This window comes from Macaca nemestrina, chromosome 16 (assembly GCF_043159975.1).
Source record: "Macaca nemestrina isolate mMacNem1 chromosome 16, mMacNem.hap1, whole genome shotgun sequence".
Lineage (NCBI taxonomy): Eukaryota > Metazoa > Chordata > Mammalia > Primates > Cercopithecidae > Macaca > Macaca nemestrina.
Window position 1 is genome coordinate 89739469 of NC_092140.1, and position 17910 is coordinate 89757378.

The following is a 17910-nucleotide window of genomic DNA, read 5'->3' on the forward strand; positions in this document are numbered from 1 at the left end:
TTATTGACTCAGTAAGTGACGACTGAGCACCTGCGAAGTGCCTGGCACTGGGCCAGTGCTAGAGGTGCAGTGATGATCAAGACAATGTAGTTGTCCCCTCTTACATGAGGTTTCAGTTACCTGAGGTCAGTTGCAGCCTGAAAATACTGAATGGAAAATTCCAGAAATAAACAATTCATAAATTTTAAATTGTATGTGGGGATGAAACCTCATGCCATCCTATCCAGGTTCTGAATCATCCCTTTGCCAGTATCCATGTTGAAGACGCTATCCACCTGGGAGTCAATTAGTAGCTGTCTCTGCGATCAGATCAACTGTTGAGGCCTCGCAGTGCTTGTGTTCAGGTCACTCTGATTTAATAGTGACCACAAAGTACAAGAGTAGTGATGCTGGCATATTGTTCGGATAGTTTTACTTTATTAGTTACTATTCTTAATCTCTTACTGTGTTTAATAAATTAAACTTTATCACAGGTATGTATAGGAAAAAAACATAGTATATGTGGTACTCTGTACTAGCCACAACTTCAGGTATCCCCTGGGGGTCTCAGACTGTATCTCTGGTGGAGAAAGAGGACTACTGTGGTCTCTGGCCTTCAGGAGGCAGTAGCTGTTGAGAGCCATCACGTATAGGTAGCCTGTAGCAGTCCAGGCAAGTGATTATAAGGACTTGAACTAAAACAGGGATGTGGGGTTGGAAAGAGGGCAGTGAATTGGAGGAGGGGGTCCAGCAGGACTTACTGTAGGGTGAAGGCAGAGATGCTGGAGGGTAGCTTGAGAGTCATTCACTTAGTGTCTGAGCAGGTGGTTGAAGTTTTGCAAGTGGCTGAGTTCACTGAGAAAGAAGAAATACAACAGAAAGAGAAGTCATTTGAGGACAGAGCCTTGGCTAAGGAACAAGAGGATAATTGTATTGCAAAATATATATTTACCTAACACACCTCTATGCTACAAAGACTTCCTGTGCTGACTTTGAATTCCTGCCCTGATTACTCTGACAGGTTGATGTTCTTTTTCCTCTTCCCACCCACGCAGGACAGACCCCAGCAATGATGCAGAAGCTGGTTAGTTTCTCACCGAAGGCATAGCCCTTTTCACTTCAAAGAAAATAATTCTTGTCTGAATGATTAACAGCAAAATGCCAACCTGAGTAACAGACCCACAGATAAACAAGCGTAAAAGGAACCTTGGCGATTTACTGGTTCAGCCTCTAGATTTTTTAAAAAGCTCTATTGAGGTATAATTCACATACCATACAACTACCCATTTCAAGTGTACAAGTCAATGGCTTTTCATATGTTAATTTTTTTCAAGTAGTGGTGAAATAGATCTAACACAAAATTTATTTAACTTTTTTTTTTTTTTTCTTGAGATGGAGTTTTGCTTTCATTGCCCAGGCTGGAGTGCAGTGGCGCAATCTCGGCTCACTGCAACCTCTGCCTCCCAGGTACAAGTGATTCTCCTGTCTCAGCCTTCCAAGTACCTCGGATTACAGGCATGCGCCACCATACCTGGCTAATTTTTTTGTATTTAGTGGAGACGAGATTTCACCATGTTAGGCTGGTCATGAACTCCTGACCTCAGGTGATGCACCCGCCTTGGCCTCCCAAAGTGCTGGGATTACAAGTGTGCTCCACTGAGCCCAGCCCATTTTAACCGTTTTTTAAGAGTAAAATCTGGCCGGGTGCAGTGTGGCTCATGCCTGTAATCCCAGCATTTTGGAAGGCTTAGGCAGGCGGATCACTTGAGGTCAGCAGTTCGAGACCAGCCTCGCCAACCCATGTTGAAACCCTGTCTCTACTAAAAATACAAAAGTTAGCTGGGCATGGTGGTGCACCTCTGTAATTCCAGCTGCTCAGGAGACTGAGGCACAAGAATCACTGGAATCCCGGAGTTGGAAGCTGCAATGAGCTGAGATTGTGCCACTGCACTCTAGCCTGGGTGAGGGCTATTAAAAAAAAAAAAAAAAAAAAAAGTAAAATCTGATGGCATTAGGTGCATTAATAATATTGTGCAACCATCACCATATCTATTTTCAAAAATTTTTCATCACTCCAAACAGAAACTCCATGCTGATTAAGCAATAGCTCCCCATTTCCCTACTTCCCCAGCCCCTGGTAAGCTCTAATTTACTTTCTGTCTCACTGAATTTGCCTATTGCAGGTACCTCATATACTAGATTCATACAATATTTGCCCCTTTGTGTCTGTCTTATTTCACTTAGCCAAGTGTTTTCACAGTTTGTGTTGTAGCATGCATCGGTAGTTCATCTTTGTGACTGAATGATGTCTCATTGTATGGCTATACCACATTTTAAAAAATCAGTTCATTAGCTGTTGGATATTCGGATTGTTCCCACCTTTTGGCTCTGGTAAATAACACACTGCTTTCAGTTCCTTCGGGTATATACCTAGGAGTGGAAGTGCTACATTAAATGGTTATTCTATTTTCAGTCCCCCTTTTTTTAATTTTAATTTTTTAGAGACAGGGCCTTGTTGTTACCTAGGCTGGAGTGTGGTGGCACAGTCATAGCTCACTGTAACTTCAAACTCCTGGGTTCAAGTGATCCTCCTATGTCAGCCTCTGAGTAGCTAGGATTACAGGTGCACACCACCATGCCCACCTAATTTTTAATTTTTTTTGTAGGATGGGGTCTCATCATGTTGCCCAGGCTCGTCTCAAAGCGCTGGACTCAGGTGATCCTCCCACTTCAGTCTCCCAAAATGCTAAGATTACAGGTGTGAGCCACTGTGCTCAGCCTGTTCTGCCCCTTGAGTAAATAGACGTATTTAGTCAAAGACCTACAAAAAGACCATCTTGCCTTATAACTTTTTTACCAGAGTCATAGGAGTCATAGCCCATTTTCTCAGAAGGAAATACCTTATCCATGGTTTCCTAGTATGGTCCATGAACCCTGCATTAGACTTGCCATCGGGGCATGTTAAAATGTACATGGCTACATTCAACCACTGACCTATTGAATCAGAATTGCTAAGGATGGGGCTGAGAATCTGCATTTTTAGCAAGCTCTACTGGCAATTTTTTTGTACACTTAAGTGTGAGAACTACTTGTGTGGACAATTAGATACAACAAAGGCAGATTGATCCAACCTTTTATGCTGTTGTATTCCACCACGGGTGTAACAAGACCATTCTGAACTAACATTAGACATGCCTGCTGAAGGAATCGGTTGTTTTGTGCTGAGGCCCTCCATAAAGAGTTTTCCCTGTGCCTCATGAATTTTTACTGTGTCATGAATTGTTTTCCATGGAATGCATCCCATTTGCCTGACCATGATCACTGTCCAGTCACAGAACTGACATTTGGGTAGAAGGGCCCTTCTCAGTGTGCCTTGGGTACAAGATTACAATTATATTTCAGCTCTTCTGTGTTTGGGGGGCATATCCTGAAGTATCTCAGGGATAGAGCATCCCCGTGGCCATTGTACAATTCATGACAACATACAAGCTGAAAATTAAGCTCACTTCAAAGAAGGTTTAGCTTTCTCCGTGTTTTGCAAGCTGGATCACAGACTGTTCTGCTGTGAGAAAAGCTAGGAGAACAGGTCCTGCATTTGAAAGTCTTGCCCTGACGTCATTAGAACTCAGTGATAACTCAAAAGTCAGAGGGAAAAGGAATTGACCCTTTAGTGAGGCTCTCGGAACAACGAGTTTCTTCTGTAGAGCACTCACAATGCCACTTCAGAAGAGCCTTGTTACATTCATATGGTCTCTCCGTAGGAGTAGCACTGTCCACCAAGCTCAGGAGTTTAATGGCAAAAGATGTCGGATCCAACTGTCTGTGTGGTTTATCGATTTGACAATTCCTTTGTTCTACTGCTTTCTTTTAGTTGACACACCACCCCTGCCTTATCATGCCACAGAAGCCTCTGAGACCCAGAGTGGCCAACCTGTAGATGCCACAGCTGATAGACATTTAGTGCTATCAATACCAAATGGAGGTAAATTGCAGATGAACAGTGAAATGTAGCTATTTTCCAAAAGTATTTCCTATTACCCCCAAACAAAGCAATTCAAAAAACAGAACCAGAAATGTACTGGCCTGCTGGTTTGCATGTGTTTTAAGAGGCAAATGGGATGGCTTTGCATTTTAACTTTGACATTCCTCGGTACCATAGAATTAATGTTTTATCATCCTCATTACTAGAATAAGTTAATTTTTATTTTAACTTAGCATTTAGAAGTTTGTAGTTCTTGATGTTAAGTATGGAGTTGGGAACTCAAGAAGTTAGGGATTTTATTCTATTTGTGTGTTTACCGTATGTTTATAGTGGTGTCTTTCATTCGGCCGGAGACGTATTCTTAGAAATATACATAAATGAGGTTTTTACAAAATTTTATTTGCATCTTATAATAGCCTAGATAAGTGTTGCTTGACTTTAATGTTTGTATAAACCACGTTGTGATCTTGCATAAATGCAGATTTTGATTCTGTAGATCTTAGGGTGGGGTCCAAGAATCTGCATTGTTAAGCTCCCATGTAATGCAGAGGCTACTGTTCCATGAGCCAGATCTTGAGTAGAGAGGTTCTAAAGAAGTGTACCATTTGAAATACTCCAAGTGAATATTTTATAAAACTAAGATCCTTTTGTGAGAGAAATAACAACCCCCGAATGTATCTATTTCATATATTTATATTTAGTGCATATAGGAACACACTGTAGATGCAAGAATGACAAGGATGTCCAAGGAAGACAAAGATAATATAATCAATAGAAAGGCAGAGAAAGGGTGTGGGTGGCAAAGAAAAGGAACTCTGAGCTTTGGTTACAGAAAAGTGACTTCACTTTATGTTGGGTGTGAAAACATTCATGGGTTTCCTGATGAAACATCCAGCTCTCTTTAAATGTGTTTTTTTTCCATGCATAAGTAGATATCCACAAAGCAGAATGTGAGCCCCTCTATGTGGAAGCTTTTTTTTCCTTAAATAATTTAATGTCCTATTCAGCATTATTGATTTGCTCTTTATCATAGTCAAACTATTATTTTCCATCTCTAGTTTGTTAGAAAATGATAGTTTTTGCCACAAGGTTTCAAGTGGGCACAGTAACAGCAACATGCCATCTTTCACGTTTCTGAAAGAAGAGGTGACCTGCTAGCTTCCTTTGAGCTGTGCTTGCTTTAGGGCCGACAGTTTTTTTATGTTCATCTGTTCATGTCATGTTTTCCCTGGTCCCTTCATGACCAATACACATGTTTATAAATGCTCTAGCCATGGAAGATGAACAAGGACCGTGGACTCTACATCTCAGGTGTGCTAGTGAAATGAGCCAGCCCCAAGCAGCTCCCATGAGAGCTACAAGTTCTAAAAGATTACAGAATGGCATGCTTGGTCTTGCAGCCAACTTTCTGGTGAAAAGCATTAACTAAGTTTCCTGGTGGAATCATGAACTACACAGCCCAGGTATGACAGTCGCCATGTGCTCTCTGGTTTGTTTTCTTCCAGACTTTCGGCCAGTTTGTTACGAGGAACCCCAGCACTGGTGCTCGGTCGCCTACTACGAACTGAACAACCGAGTTGGGGAGACATTCCAGGCTTCCTCCCGAAGTGTGCTCATAGATGGGTTCACCGACCCTTCAAATAACAGGAACAGATTCTGTCTTGGACTTCTTTCTAATGTAAACAGAAACTCAACGATAGAAAATACCAGGAGACATATAGGAAAGGGTAAGAGCAAAGATGCCATTCCTTTAGTCGTCTAGCCAAAATGTAGATGGTCATGTGTGTAGAAGTGCACGTGACCACCCTCACATATTGGTCATGTGCCCCTGTGGAAGGACCCCAGGGCTGGTGAGCTCTGAGATAGCTCTGACATTTCCACTGGGGAAAGCACATGGGTCGCCAGGATCTTAGTCTCTGCCTCTAACGTCATCATGCCACCTTCTAGGGGTGGCATCGACTGGGGATTGTGAAGACAAGCAAGATGATAGATATGAAGAAAGCCAGATGAAATTATTGAATAGAAGTATTATGCATTATTTTTCATTTGCCTAAAACGTGCAAACTAGGATCATTTCTGAAGAACAGGAATTCTGACTAGATGATTATTTGTATCAGGTAAAGTTCTCTTTGGAGACTTAGCAGCTGGGTAGTTAGAAAGAATGACTGATGTATGTCTGGAAGCCTTTGGCATGTGATTGGGGTTCTCCTGTGTGCAGGCGTACAGCAGCTGATGGGGTACAAGTCATACTGGTCTCTGTTCTGACCTGTGATGCTTTTGAAGCCCATCTCACTGGTATGAGTGATGGTAGCAGATCCAAGCTGAGTGTGTGGTCTGGCTGAGGATCTTTAAATTATTTTCTATTATATTGGAATAGTTGGTATCTTCAAGTGATACTATGGAGTCACAGATGTAAAGAACCTTCTTCAGTCATTTGACCTTCTCTCTCTCCATCCAGCACTTACACCACCTTGGGAAGGGAGCCTGAGCCTCTTCTTTGAAATTTCCAGGGGAGATTCATTGTTCCATTTGGTGGTGCATTCTGATATTCTCCCTAACATGCCTTCAAAATGTCTCCTGCTGGAGTAAACCTAAAAGCCATTGTTTAGAAACAGGCTGAAATCATTCATTGATGTTGACTCTTAATGGAGACAGTTACTTTATGTTTATTTATATTCTGTCTCCATAGTGGCTTTGAGGCAACTTACGAGAAACCACTGCAGTGAAATGATATATGAAAAATAGAAAATCAGAAACACAGGGTTGAGGGGAGGGGAGAAGAATCCAGATGTTCCAGATACGTCATCCATAAGGGTTAACATTGTTAACCAAACTAAGCAGGGTCGGGCCTGGTTAGTACTTGAATGGGAGAATGCCTGACCTCCTGGGAATGCAGCCCAATAGGTCTCAGCCTTATTTTACCGAACCCCTACTCAAGATGGAGTTGCTCTGGTTCAGACGTCTCTGACACAGAGAGCTGGAGAAGGTGGTGCTGATTTTGCTCTAGATTTCCTGACAGGGAGAGAAGAAATGAAAACCTCACTCTGGAATGTAATTTTTATCCCAAAGTGGGAAAATAGCCATTCCTCAAAGGAAATAATCTTTGAATTAATTCCTAAACAAGTTTCTTGAGCATGGCTTTACTTTCTTTTTTTTTTTTTTTTTTTTTTTTTTTTTTTTTGTGACGGAGTCTCGCTCTGTCGCCCAGACTGGAGTGCAGTGGCCGGATCTCAGCTCACTGCAAGCCCCGCCTCCCGGGTTCACGCCATTCTCCTGCCTCAGCCTCCTGAGTAGCTGGGACTACAGGCGCCAGCCACCTCGCCCGGCTAGATTTTTGTATTTTTTAGTAGAGACGGGGTTTCACCGTGTTAGCCAGGATGGTCTCGATCTCCTGACCTCGTGATCCGCCCGTCTCGGCCTCCCAAAGTGCTGGGATTACAGGCTTGAGCCACCGCGCCCGGCCGAGCATGGCTTTACTTTCAAATGATTTTTAGAAAAATCTTCAGTGAACTCTCAAGGCAAAACATTAACACATGACGTTGTGAAGCCGTTTGCTGAGGAGCTTTGCAGATTGGTCTGTGTGTTCAGTTTCCGCTGGTGCCGGTGGATCCAAAGACAGGATTCAAATATTAAAGGAGTGCTGAATGTGTTCTAAGAACCTGTCTGCAAGTCGCTTCTTCAAGGTGCTCCTGCTGAGGACATGGAGAGTCTGTGGTAGTCTGTTTCATTGCTGTAAAGGAATATCTGAGACTGGGTAATTTATAAAGAAAAGAGGCCGGGCATGGTGGCTCATGCCTGTAATCCCAGTCCTTTGGGAGGCGGAGGTGGGCAGATCATGGGAGTTCGAGACCAGCCTGAACAACATGGAGAAATCCCGTCTCTACTAAAAATACAAAATTAGCCAGGTGTGGTGGCGCATGCCTCTAATCCCAGCTACTAAGTGGCTGAGTCAGCAGAATTGCTTGAACCTGCGAGACGAAGGTTGCAGTGAGCTGAGATCGTGCCATTGCACTCCAGCCTGGGCAACAAGAGCAAAACTCCGTCTCAAAAAAATAAACGAAAAAAGAAAAGAGGTTTGTTTGGCCCATGGGTCTGCAGGCTGTACTGCAGCACATGTGCTGGCATGTGCTTCTGGGAGGGCTTTAGGAAGCTTCTAATCGTTGTGTAAGGCAGAGGAGAGCCTGTGTGTCACCTGGGAAGAGACAGAAAGAGAGAGAAGGGAGGGAGGTGCTAGGCTCTTTTTAACAAATCGATCTGGCAGGAACTAATAGAGTGAGAATTCACTCATTACCTCAAGGAGGGCACCTGAAAGGAGCTGGGCACATTCCTCAGCCCCGGGCTCAAAACTCCCTAAGCCTAGCACAAACACATCCCATCCTCCCATCCCACCACCATATATCTCTCAAACTCCCTGAGCCCAGTATAAACACCACCTGGAAAGTCTCCGATAAGGGAACAGCCGTTCAAGGTTACTGAAAGCGCAGGAGCCAAAAGAATTTCTTTGTTCCCCTACAACTTTCGGGCTATAAAAAGCAAACGCTCGCATTGTTCAGGGCCCTCTTGTATACTCTGTAAAGGAGGGACCAAGTTCGAACTTGTAGTAAAGATCCTTGCCGCTTGGCTTTGACTCTGGACTCTGGTGGTCTTCTTTGGGGAACAAAAAGTCTGGGCATAACACACCAAGCAGATCATGAGAGATCCTTCTGGGTGACCCAGACACCTCCCATCAAGCCCCACCTCCAATATTGAGAATCAGATTTCGATGTCGGATTTGGAGGAGTTAGATATCCCAATTATATCAGTAGCTCCTGTGTTGTTGACTGAGAGCTCATCTTTAGGGTTAAGAAGCCACATGAGCAAGAGCTGGGACTGATGGCCTGTTCCACAAACCGGAGCATCTAATAGTGCTCCCCTCGATGCAAGGGTACCCACTGTCATGTGGTCCGAAGGCAAAGTTACAGTTTTCTCAGAGCTGTGTAGGAATTACTCCAATGTGGAAAAACAAAAAAAAAAATGTTTTTTAGACGTGCCACAAGCCTTGCCATAAAGCATGGCGGAAAAAAGTGTTGGCTTGGGAGATTTTAAAGCAAGGGCAGTCGGTCTTCTGTGACATCACAGGATTCTCTCTCAGATGCTGCCATGGGTTATCTGGGTTCTGAGCAGCGTGGCTTCCGGGAACACCAGCCTGAATAAGTGAGCTGCAAAATGCATTCCTAGGCTAGCAAATGAGTTAACTTGCTCTGTGGAGTTAATTAGCAGACGTTAGATTTTAGTGATACGCATTCATCTCACAAATACTTACTGAGCACCGACTCTCAGCCAGACTGGACACTAGGGATGCAACAGTGGAAAAAAGACAATGCCCAGACTTTCTGGATTACTTGCTGCTGGGGAAAGACAGACACGAAATACAACATATAGTATGTCCAGTAGAAAAACACAAAGCAGGGGAAGAAGAGAATGGAGACTTTAAACCAGTGTAACCAGGGAAGGCCTTCCTGAAAAAGTGATGTTTGAGCAGATGTTACCGGAAAGGTGTCCCGATCCGGACCCCAAGAGAAGATTCCTGGAACTCACACAAGAAAGAATTTGAGGTGAGTCCATAGAGTAAACTGAAAGCAAGTTTATTAGAGAAGTAAAGAAGCAAAAGAATGGCTACTCCACAGGCAGAGCAGCGGCATGGGCTGCTTAACTGATAATACAGTTATTTCTTGATTATATGCTAAACAAAGGGTGGATTTTTTCATGAGTTTTCTGGGAAAGGGGTGATTTCCTGGAGCTGAGGGTTCATTTCCTTTTTAGACCATATAGGGTAACCTCTGGGCATGGCCAAGGCATCTAAACTGTCATGGTGCTGGTGGAAGTGTCTTTTAGCATGCTGATGAATTATAATTACCATATAATGAGCAGTGAGGATGACCAGAGGTCACTTTCTTTTTATTTTTTATTTTATTTTATTTTTTTGAGATGGAGTCTTGCTGTGTTGCTCACGCTGGAGTGCAATGGCACTATCTTGGCTCACTGCAACCTCTACCTCCCAGATTTAAGCGATTCTCCTGCCTCAGCCTCCCACGTAGCTGGGATTACAGGCGCGTGCCACCACACCCAGCTAATTTTTTGTATTTTTTAGTAGAGACACCATGTTGGCCAGGCTGGTCTTGAAATCCTGACCTCAGGTGATCCACCTGTCTCAGCCTCCCAAAATGAGGGGATTACAGGTGTGAGCCACTGCACCTGGCCTACCAGAGGTGACTTTCATGCCATCTTGGTTTGGGTGGGTTTGGGCTGGTTTCTTTATGGCAGTCTGTTTCACCAGCAGAGTCTTTGCGACCTGTATCTTGTGCCAATCTCCTATGTCATTCTGTGACTCAGAATGCCCAGCGTCCTGGGAATGCAGCCCAGTAGGTCTCTGCCTTATTTTAACCCAGCCCCTATTCAAGATGGAGTTGCTCTGGTTCAAATGGCTGTGACACAGAGAGCAAGGAAGTCAGTGTTCATGGAGCCTGAACCAGTCTTTCAGTTTAAATTTTAGAGCTCCCTGGCTGGGTGAGGGTCCATTCAAATTGTTGTGGGGCCTTCAAATTTTATTTTTGGTTTACAACATGATCTGACTTTACACTTCGAAAAGATTGCCAGGCCGTTCTATTGAGATTAATTAGACTGTGATGGGCAAGGATAGAAGATATCTTTTTTTTTTTTTTTTTTTGGAGATAGGTGTCTTGCTCTGTCACCCAGGCTGGAGTGCAGTGAGACAATCTCAGCTTACTGCAACCTCCGCCTCCAGGGTTCAGGCGATTCTCCTGTCTCAGCCTCCCGAGTAACTGAGATTACAGGCACGCACCACCACACCCAGCTAATTTTTGTATTTTTAGTAGCGACAGGGTTTCTCCATGGTGGCCAGGTTGGTCTCGAACTCCTGACCTCAGGTGATCCCCTGCCTCAGCCTCCCAAAGTGCTGGGATTACGGGTGTAAGCCACCGCACCTGGCCTGAATATATCATTTTTAAAAATTATTTTTAGTGACTGGACATGGTGGCTCACGCCTGTAATCCCAGCACTTTGGGAGGCCAAGGCAGGCAGGTCACCTGAGGTCGGGAGTTCAAACCAGCCTGGCCAACATAGTGAAACTCTGTCTCTACTGAAAATACAAAAAATTAGCCAGGTGTGGTGGTGGATGCCTATATAATCCCAGCTACTCGGGAGGCTGAGGCAGAAGAATCGCTTGAACCCAGGAGGTGGAGGTTGCAGTGAGCCAAGATCGTGCTATTGCACTCCAGCCCGGGCGACAGTGTGAGACTCCATCTCAAAAAAAAAAAAAAAAAAAATTATTTTTATTATAGTTAATGATGAGCCATTCCCCTACCCAGTAGATATCAATTAGCCTTCACGCCACTTCTGGCTTGTATTCCTTGTGACTTAAATTAGCTGAGATGGCTGGCCCTGCTAAAGGAAGGTCATGTTGCCATCCTGTCAGCAGTGCGTGCATTTTGAGTTTTGTTTTCTCTGGTGGTGATGATGGGTGCTGATTTACCCCACTTACCATCTAATGGGTATGTCCCTGAGGTGGAGGGGCTGGTAGAAAGCATTTATTTGTAGCCATGCAGCAGTTAACTGGTACAAAGGGATTGAGGCTATGACTTTGACCTCACTAGCAAGATGCTTTAAATAACTCCTAACAGTTAGCACTAGCATACCAAAAGCTACCACTTAGATGTCAAAGGCAATACCTTGAGCAGCCTGGAACATCGCATTCCAGTGTGGAACTTCTCCATATTCTTCCTTAGAAACTAGGCAGACCACTGGAACTCTCTCCAGTGACATATCAAATAATAATAATATGACGATAGCTACCCCCATTGATGGTCTAATATGTAAGAGACATGCTGGCATGCACTTATATGTATCATTTCTACTCCTTATAGTACCTGTACAAGTTAGGTATATCAGTCCCATTCTACAGATGAGACAGCTAAACCTCTGAGAGTTCAGTAGCTTACACATGGTCACACAGGTGATGCCAGGGACTCGCACCCATGAGGACTCAGGCCCCGTTGCTCCCCTCTGCTAGAGGGGACGGACCCTCCTGCCCTTTCATCTTGGCACCGCTCGTAGTGGTATGTAGAATTGAATCTTTCAGTATGGAGTGAAAATGCCTATCATATGCCACAACCCTTGTGTGCCATGATCACTTCTGCAATGTTGAAAGAAGGCCAAAATAATAATAAAGTGCTGACATTTTACAATATTTTACTTTTAAAAGGTAAACCAGAGGTTTTATGTTCTTTTTGACAAAAATTTTGTGCGAGAAGGAGAGTACTACACAGAGATTTTACATGGAGCTCACGGGTACCTCTGTGGAGGATTGTAAGGATCTTTCCAGTAAAAGGACAGAGAACCACTGACATATAATACTGGTATGACTGATACGTGACAGCGCAAAAGAAAGCAAAGGGCGAGTTCCTGACGATGTGGGAATGATGTAATAGTCAATCTAGATAATTGGAGGATACTGTGTGCCTGCTCTTTTAGACTGGCTTTTAAGATGGCCTCGATTTCCAAATAATTATGCAGACCACAGCTTTGAGTTGACTGCAGGAACATAGAACTTGAGGTAGGATTGTATTTCTTGGAAATTCATGACTTAATATAATCGTAATCAATAGTACAACATTTTTGAGCACTGATAATTTCTGCTGTAATTGAAGTTAGCTCTGGTAACCTTCACAGTGAGCCTGTGCTGGGTTCTTGGTATGCGAGGACACTTTGAGCAAGACTGGCCCGTTTCTCTTTTGCAGATCTCCCTTTGTGGGAGAAAAAAATGATAACCATTAACCCTGGTTATTGAACTTCTGGAGATGAAGCATATCCTGAAAATACTTATCACATATTCCAAATCATTGCATTGTTTTTGGAATTGGATTTTTAAAACCATTTTATGAATCTTTATTTCCCTGTGTATCTCAAATTCTGTAGAATTCTAGTAATTCTTCTTGTTTTATGAAAGGAATTACCCTGACATAAGGGTTTCATCAGTCAGCTCCTTGCAGAGGTGTTACCGGATAGTGGTCCTGACCCAGACCCCAAAAGAGGGTGCTTGGATCTCTCACAAGAAAGAATTTGAGGCGAATCCATAGAGTAAAGTGAAGGCAAGTTTATTAAGATAGGAAACGAATAAAGAATGGCTACTCCAAGGACAGAGCAGCCACGAGGGCTACTGGTTGCCCATTTTTATGGTTATTTCTTTTTTTTTTTTTTTCTTTCTTTTTTTTTGAGACCGAGTTTCCGTCTTGTTGCCCAGGCTGGAATGCCAATGGCGCGATCTTGGCTCACCTCAACCTTCACCTCCCAGGTTCAAGAGATTCTCATGCGGGGGGAGGGATTGCATTGGGAGTTCTACCTGATGTAAATGACGAGTTAATGCGTGCTGATGAGTTGATGGGAGCAGCTCATCAACATGACACAAGTAACAAACCTGCACGTTATGCACATGTACCCTAGAACTTAAAGTATAATAATAATAAAAAAAATAGAGATTCTCTGCCTCAGCCTCCTGAGTAGCTGGGATTACAGTCATGTGCCACCACGCCCTGCTAATTTTGTATTTTCAGTAGAGATGGGGTTTCTCCATGTTGCTCAGGCTGGTCTCAAACTCCCGACCTCAGGTGATCCGCCCGCCTTGGCTTCCCAAAGTTCTGGGATTACAGGCGTGAGCCACCGCGCCCAGCTGGTTATTTCTTGATTATATGCTAAACAATGGGTAGATTATTCATGCCTCCCCTTTTTAGACCATATAGGTTAACTTCCTATGTGGTTGCCATGGCATTCGTAAATTGTCATGGCGCTGGTGGGAGTGTAGTAGTGAGAATGACCAGAGGTCACTGTCATCTCCATCTTGGTTTGGGCCAGCTTCTTTATTGCAACCTGTTTCATCAGCAAGGTCTTTATGACCTGTATCTTGTGCCAACCTCCTATCTCATCCTATGATTTAGAAAGCCTGTCTGTCTGGGAATGCAGCCCAGTAGGTCTTAGCTTATTTTACCCAGCTTCTACTCAAGACGGAGTCACTCTGGTTCAAACGCCTTGGGCAGAGGCTTCTACTCAAGACATAGTCACTCTGGTTGAAACACCTTGGGCCGAGGGTCTGCATGTCCAGGTGGTATTTGGGTTGCCTCCTTTCCCAGTGGGTTTCATTTCCATGTCTCAAAATAGTCCTTTTGTTCTGCCTCTGAACACATGTAAGGCTTCTCATGTTAAAAAAAAGCAAATCCTAAAAAAGCGTTTTAACATAGGATGCGATGTCACACTGTTACAGTCATTAAACTTGATGTTGCAGAATACTTAATATCCTGAGAAAATATTCACAAGATATTATTAACTGAAAACAAGTTTTAAAACATCCTGTAGAGTATGATCCCAATTTTCTTCTTAAAAATGCACATGGCTGAGCACAGTGGCTCACACCTGTAATCCCAGCACTTTGGGAAGTCGAGGTGGGTGGATTGCTTGAGCCTAGGAGTTTACTACCAGGTGGGCAACATGGTGAGACCCTGTCTCTACAAAAAAGTTAGCTGAGTGTGGCGGTGTGCATCTGTAGCCCCAACGAGTCAGGAGGCTGTCTCAAAAACACATAAAAAAGACTGAAAGGTATATAATAGACGTTAGCTTTGATTATTTATGGGCTGTGGATTTGTGGCTGATTTTTCTTTTCTGTTCGTATTTTCTAAATTTTCTATAGTGGGCTTTCTCGATCCTGTGAGGATGGGGTGCGCGTGGTGTGTAAGGATGCTCTGGAAGGCAGCAGCAGTGGTAAGGGAGACACCTCACTGTGCAGTTCAGGCGGAGTGGCCGCGTGTTTGAGTGGCAGTGATGGAACATGCCGTGTAATGCAGTCGGACCCAAACAAGCTGTTCATCGTGTTGTGCCTAGAGACTCAGTCATCAGGGACGGTCTTAGAGGACCAGCCTTGCTGTCAGCCCAGTGATGACTTTGTGTGAGTTAGGAAAAGGTGCCTCTTCCTCAAGAGAAACTACTGCCATCTGCTGGGAAAGGATTGTAATAATTACACAAAGCTCTGAAGACGAGGAGGCAAACCCTGGGTTGCAGTGGTTGTGCAGTGCACAATGGTAGGCACAGTCCTGTGGCGGACCTGCCTCCATCCTCTGACCTAGGCCCTGGTGTGGATCTGGAAGTCTATATTTTTATATTATTAGTTTTTTTTTTTTTACCACCCGTTAAAACTTTTTTTATTGTGGGAAATTTGAAATAGGAAAACGGGGGAATACAATGAGTCTTCATTTTACTATCTCCAGCTTCAATAAAGATTCACATTCTGTGCCATTCTTTTTCATCTATCGCTCTACAGTATTTTTGCTAGACTATTTTAGAGCAAATCTCAGGCTTCATATCCTTTTTCCCATCTGTTGGAGTTTATATCTAACTATATAAGAAATTTTTTAAAATACCATTATTACACTCAGAAATATATATATTTTCTTAAAGCTTCTAAAATCGCTGTGCAGAAGAAAAGGCAACAAAGGCAAGGGAAAGATTCGTTACAAACTCAGGAGGAGGCGTTGTGCTTGTGCTGGGACGTTTAGGTTTTATCCTAAGCGTTGTGGAGAGGCTTCGGCATTCTCTGTGCAGGACACTCTGCTTTTTATGGTGATCTTCCTGCCTCCCTCCCAGCGAGGAGGGTATCCCTGCACCTTCCTTCCACTTTGGGACACCGACTTCCTCCTCTGTGAGTAGAGTCCAGAGATTGGCACACTCTCACCAGCCTGCCCAACCTACCCTCTTCCCAGTCATTTCCTGTCATTCAAGACAACAGAAGAGGATTAAAAGGGGACACCCTTTTGTAGTTCGACCCAGCAGACCCAAATTAAACCCAAGGTTCTTCTGGTCCTCATTAACCACAACACAGGACTCCACACTCCCTGATCTCATAAAAAGTGGGTGGCAGTCACACTCAAGTGAGAAGCTCAGATAAAGAAAGACACAGCCCTTAAAGAAAGACACAGCCCAAGCACATACGTAGTTCAAGATGTGGGTGGAACTTGCTTGAGGGCCGCATTGCCAGGGTTCTCTTTATGATCTCAGGCAGTACTTCTTTTGGGGCATTTATTCCTTATTGCTAGGAGTTAGAACAGGCTGCAGGATTGTGACATTAGCTTTTCCTTCCAGAAGCTTCTAATGCTTCTTAATTACGATAATGAACATATTAATGGCATATTTGATGGCAACAATGATAGGTATGATGTCTCTTTTAAGCATTTCATACAAGAACTGTCAGAATGTAGGCTGCAGTAAAATCTGGACATGTTCGTGCTTTTCCTGTACCATTTAAAGGAATATCACTGGCTGGGTGTGGTGGCTCATGCCTGTAATCCCAGCAGTTTGGGAGGCCGAGGAAGGCAGATCACCTGAGGTCAGGAGTTCGAGACCAGCCTGCCCAACATGGCAAAACCCCATCTCTACTAAAAATACAAAAAATTAGCCAGGCGTGGTGGCGGGTGCCTGTAATCCCAGCTAATCGGGAGGCTGAGGCAGGAGAATCGCTTGAACCCGGGAGGCAGAGGTTGCAATGAGCCGAGATCACGCCACTGCACTCCAGCCTGGGCGACAAGAGGGTAACTCCATCTCAAAAAAAAAAAAAAAAGTGCAAGTCACCCGGCCTCCCCCTGGACCTGCTGAAGTAGTGATCTGTTTTAATAAGCCCTGCAAGTGGTCTTACTGCAAGCTAAGGTTTAAGAACCACTGTTCTACTCTGTGGTGATCTTGAATCTGACACTAGCGTTTAAAGCTACTATTTTGGCCTACCAGATGGATGCAAATAACATCATTGGCCTGCTTGACTCCTCCTCAGATGCTGGTGTCTCTAGCCAGAATCCGGCCTCCTTCACCCTGAGGCTGGGTTCCACCCTTTCCTGGTGTTTCTGGGTGGGCTCCGCGTGCTGGTGCCATTGGCTCTGCTCTTCTCTCTCAGGGTGCTGGATGACTGCCTACCTGCCCAGGCTCTTCTCTGCGTTGGTAGCTTTGCCAGAGTGGACTGTGGTTGCAGATGACCTGAACATGATTGAAAACCAACCCCCAAAGACCAGACTCACATAACAAAAAAATCGTATTTATTTTATGTAATAGGTTTTGAGAGGATTACATGTTTGAAGGTCATTCAGTTCACATATCGACTAAATCCTTAGCAGCTCCACTCTGGCTCCTTTACCTGCTTTCCCTCTTGAAAGAACCTCTGCCCACCCCCACAAGGCAGGCCTTTCCCCTTTGGAGCCCACAGGGGTGGTTGTAGGAGGCGGTGTTTGCATTTTGCCCCAGCCTGGGGTTCTCTTTATGATCGTGAGGGTCCAGCCAAGTAACTCTCCCAGCCAGTTAGGACCATCCTTCTGCCCCCTGGCACCACCGCCTAGGCCCTGGGGTTAGGGCCCAAGGCCATTCAGGAGAGTGGGTAGCAACGATGAGATAGAGGAGGGGGAGGAAGGCTGAGGGAAGCAGAGAAGGGGAGCCAGTCTCTGGCTGAGGAAGAGGAGAGGCAGTGACAGGACAATCGTGGCCTGGATATCCAGGGCTGTGCTTTAGCTCTGCGACCCTGGCTCAGTTGCTTCAGAATGATGTGGTTGGGATACATACTACTCAAAATTGTTCTTTTCTAAAATTGTATTAAGGGAAAAGGAAACAAGAAATATGGTGGGATGTAATCACATATAATGCAGAACTGCGCCAAGTGCTACTTAGGACCTGACAAACACCCAGCAGCTACATCAGTAATGTTTCCTACATTCTCAGTTATGCACACGGGGCCCTGAGCAGCCCTGGAAGCTGTAAGTTCTGTTCTTTAAAACGTTCACAATTTCATTCTGAGGAGACCCCAAATATATAAGTATATTCTGGATTGTTTCTACAAACACCTTTTAACTGCAGTGATCATATGTATAATCACA

The 17910-nt window shown here is 44.2% G+C and overlaps 1 protein-coding gene across 13 annotated transcripts in view; it reads left to right on the forward strand.

Moving 5' to 3' along the window:
• Positions 1-17910, forward strand: part of LOC105486040 (SMAD family member 9) — a 505567-nt gene that overhangs the window by 46654 nt on the left and 441003 nt on the right. For 12 of the 13 annotated variants that reach the window (XR_003018990.2, XR_003018991.2, XR_011614900.1 and 9 more), the window contains exons 4-5: positions 3851-3961; positions 5467-5688. Coding sequence is in view for 6 of the 13 variants with exons in the window: in XM_011748702.3 (XP_011747004.2) it covers positions 3851-3961; positions 5467-5688 (333 nt within the window). In the remaining 7 variants the exon portion in view is untranslated. The remainder of the gene's footprint in view (positions 1-3850; positions 3962-5466; positions 5689-17910) is intronic. The other variant, XM_011748705.2, reaches the window with a different exon arrangement.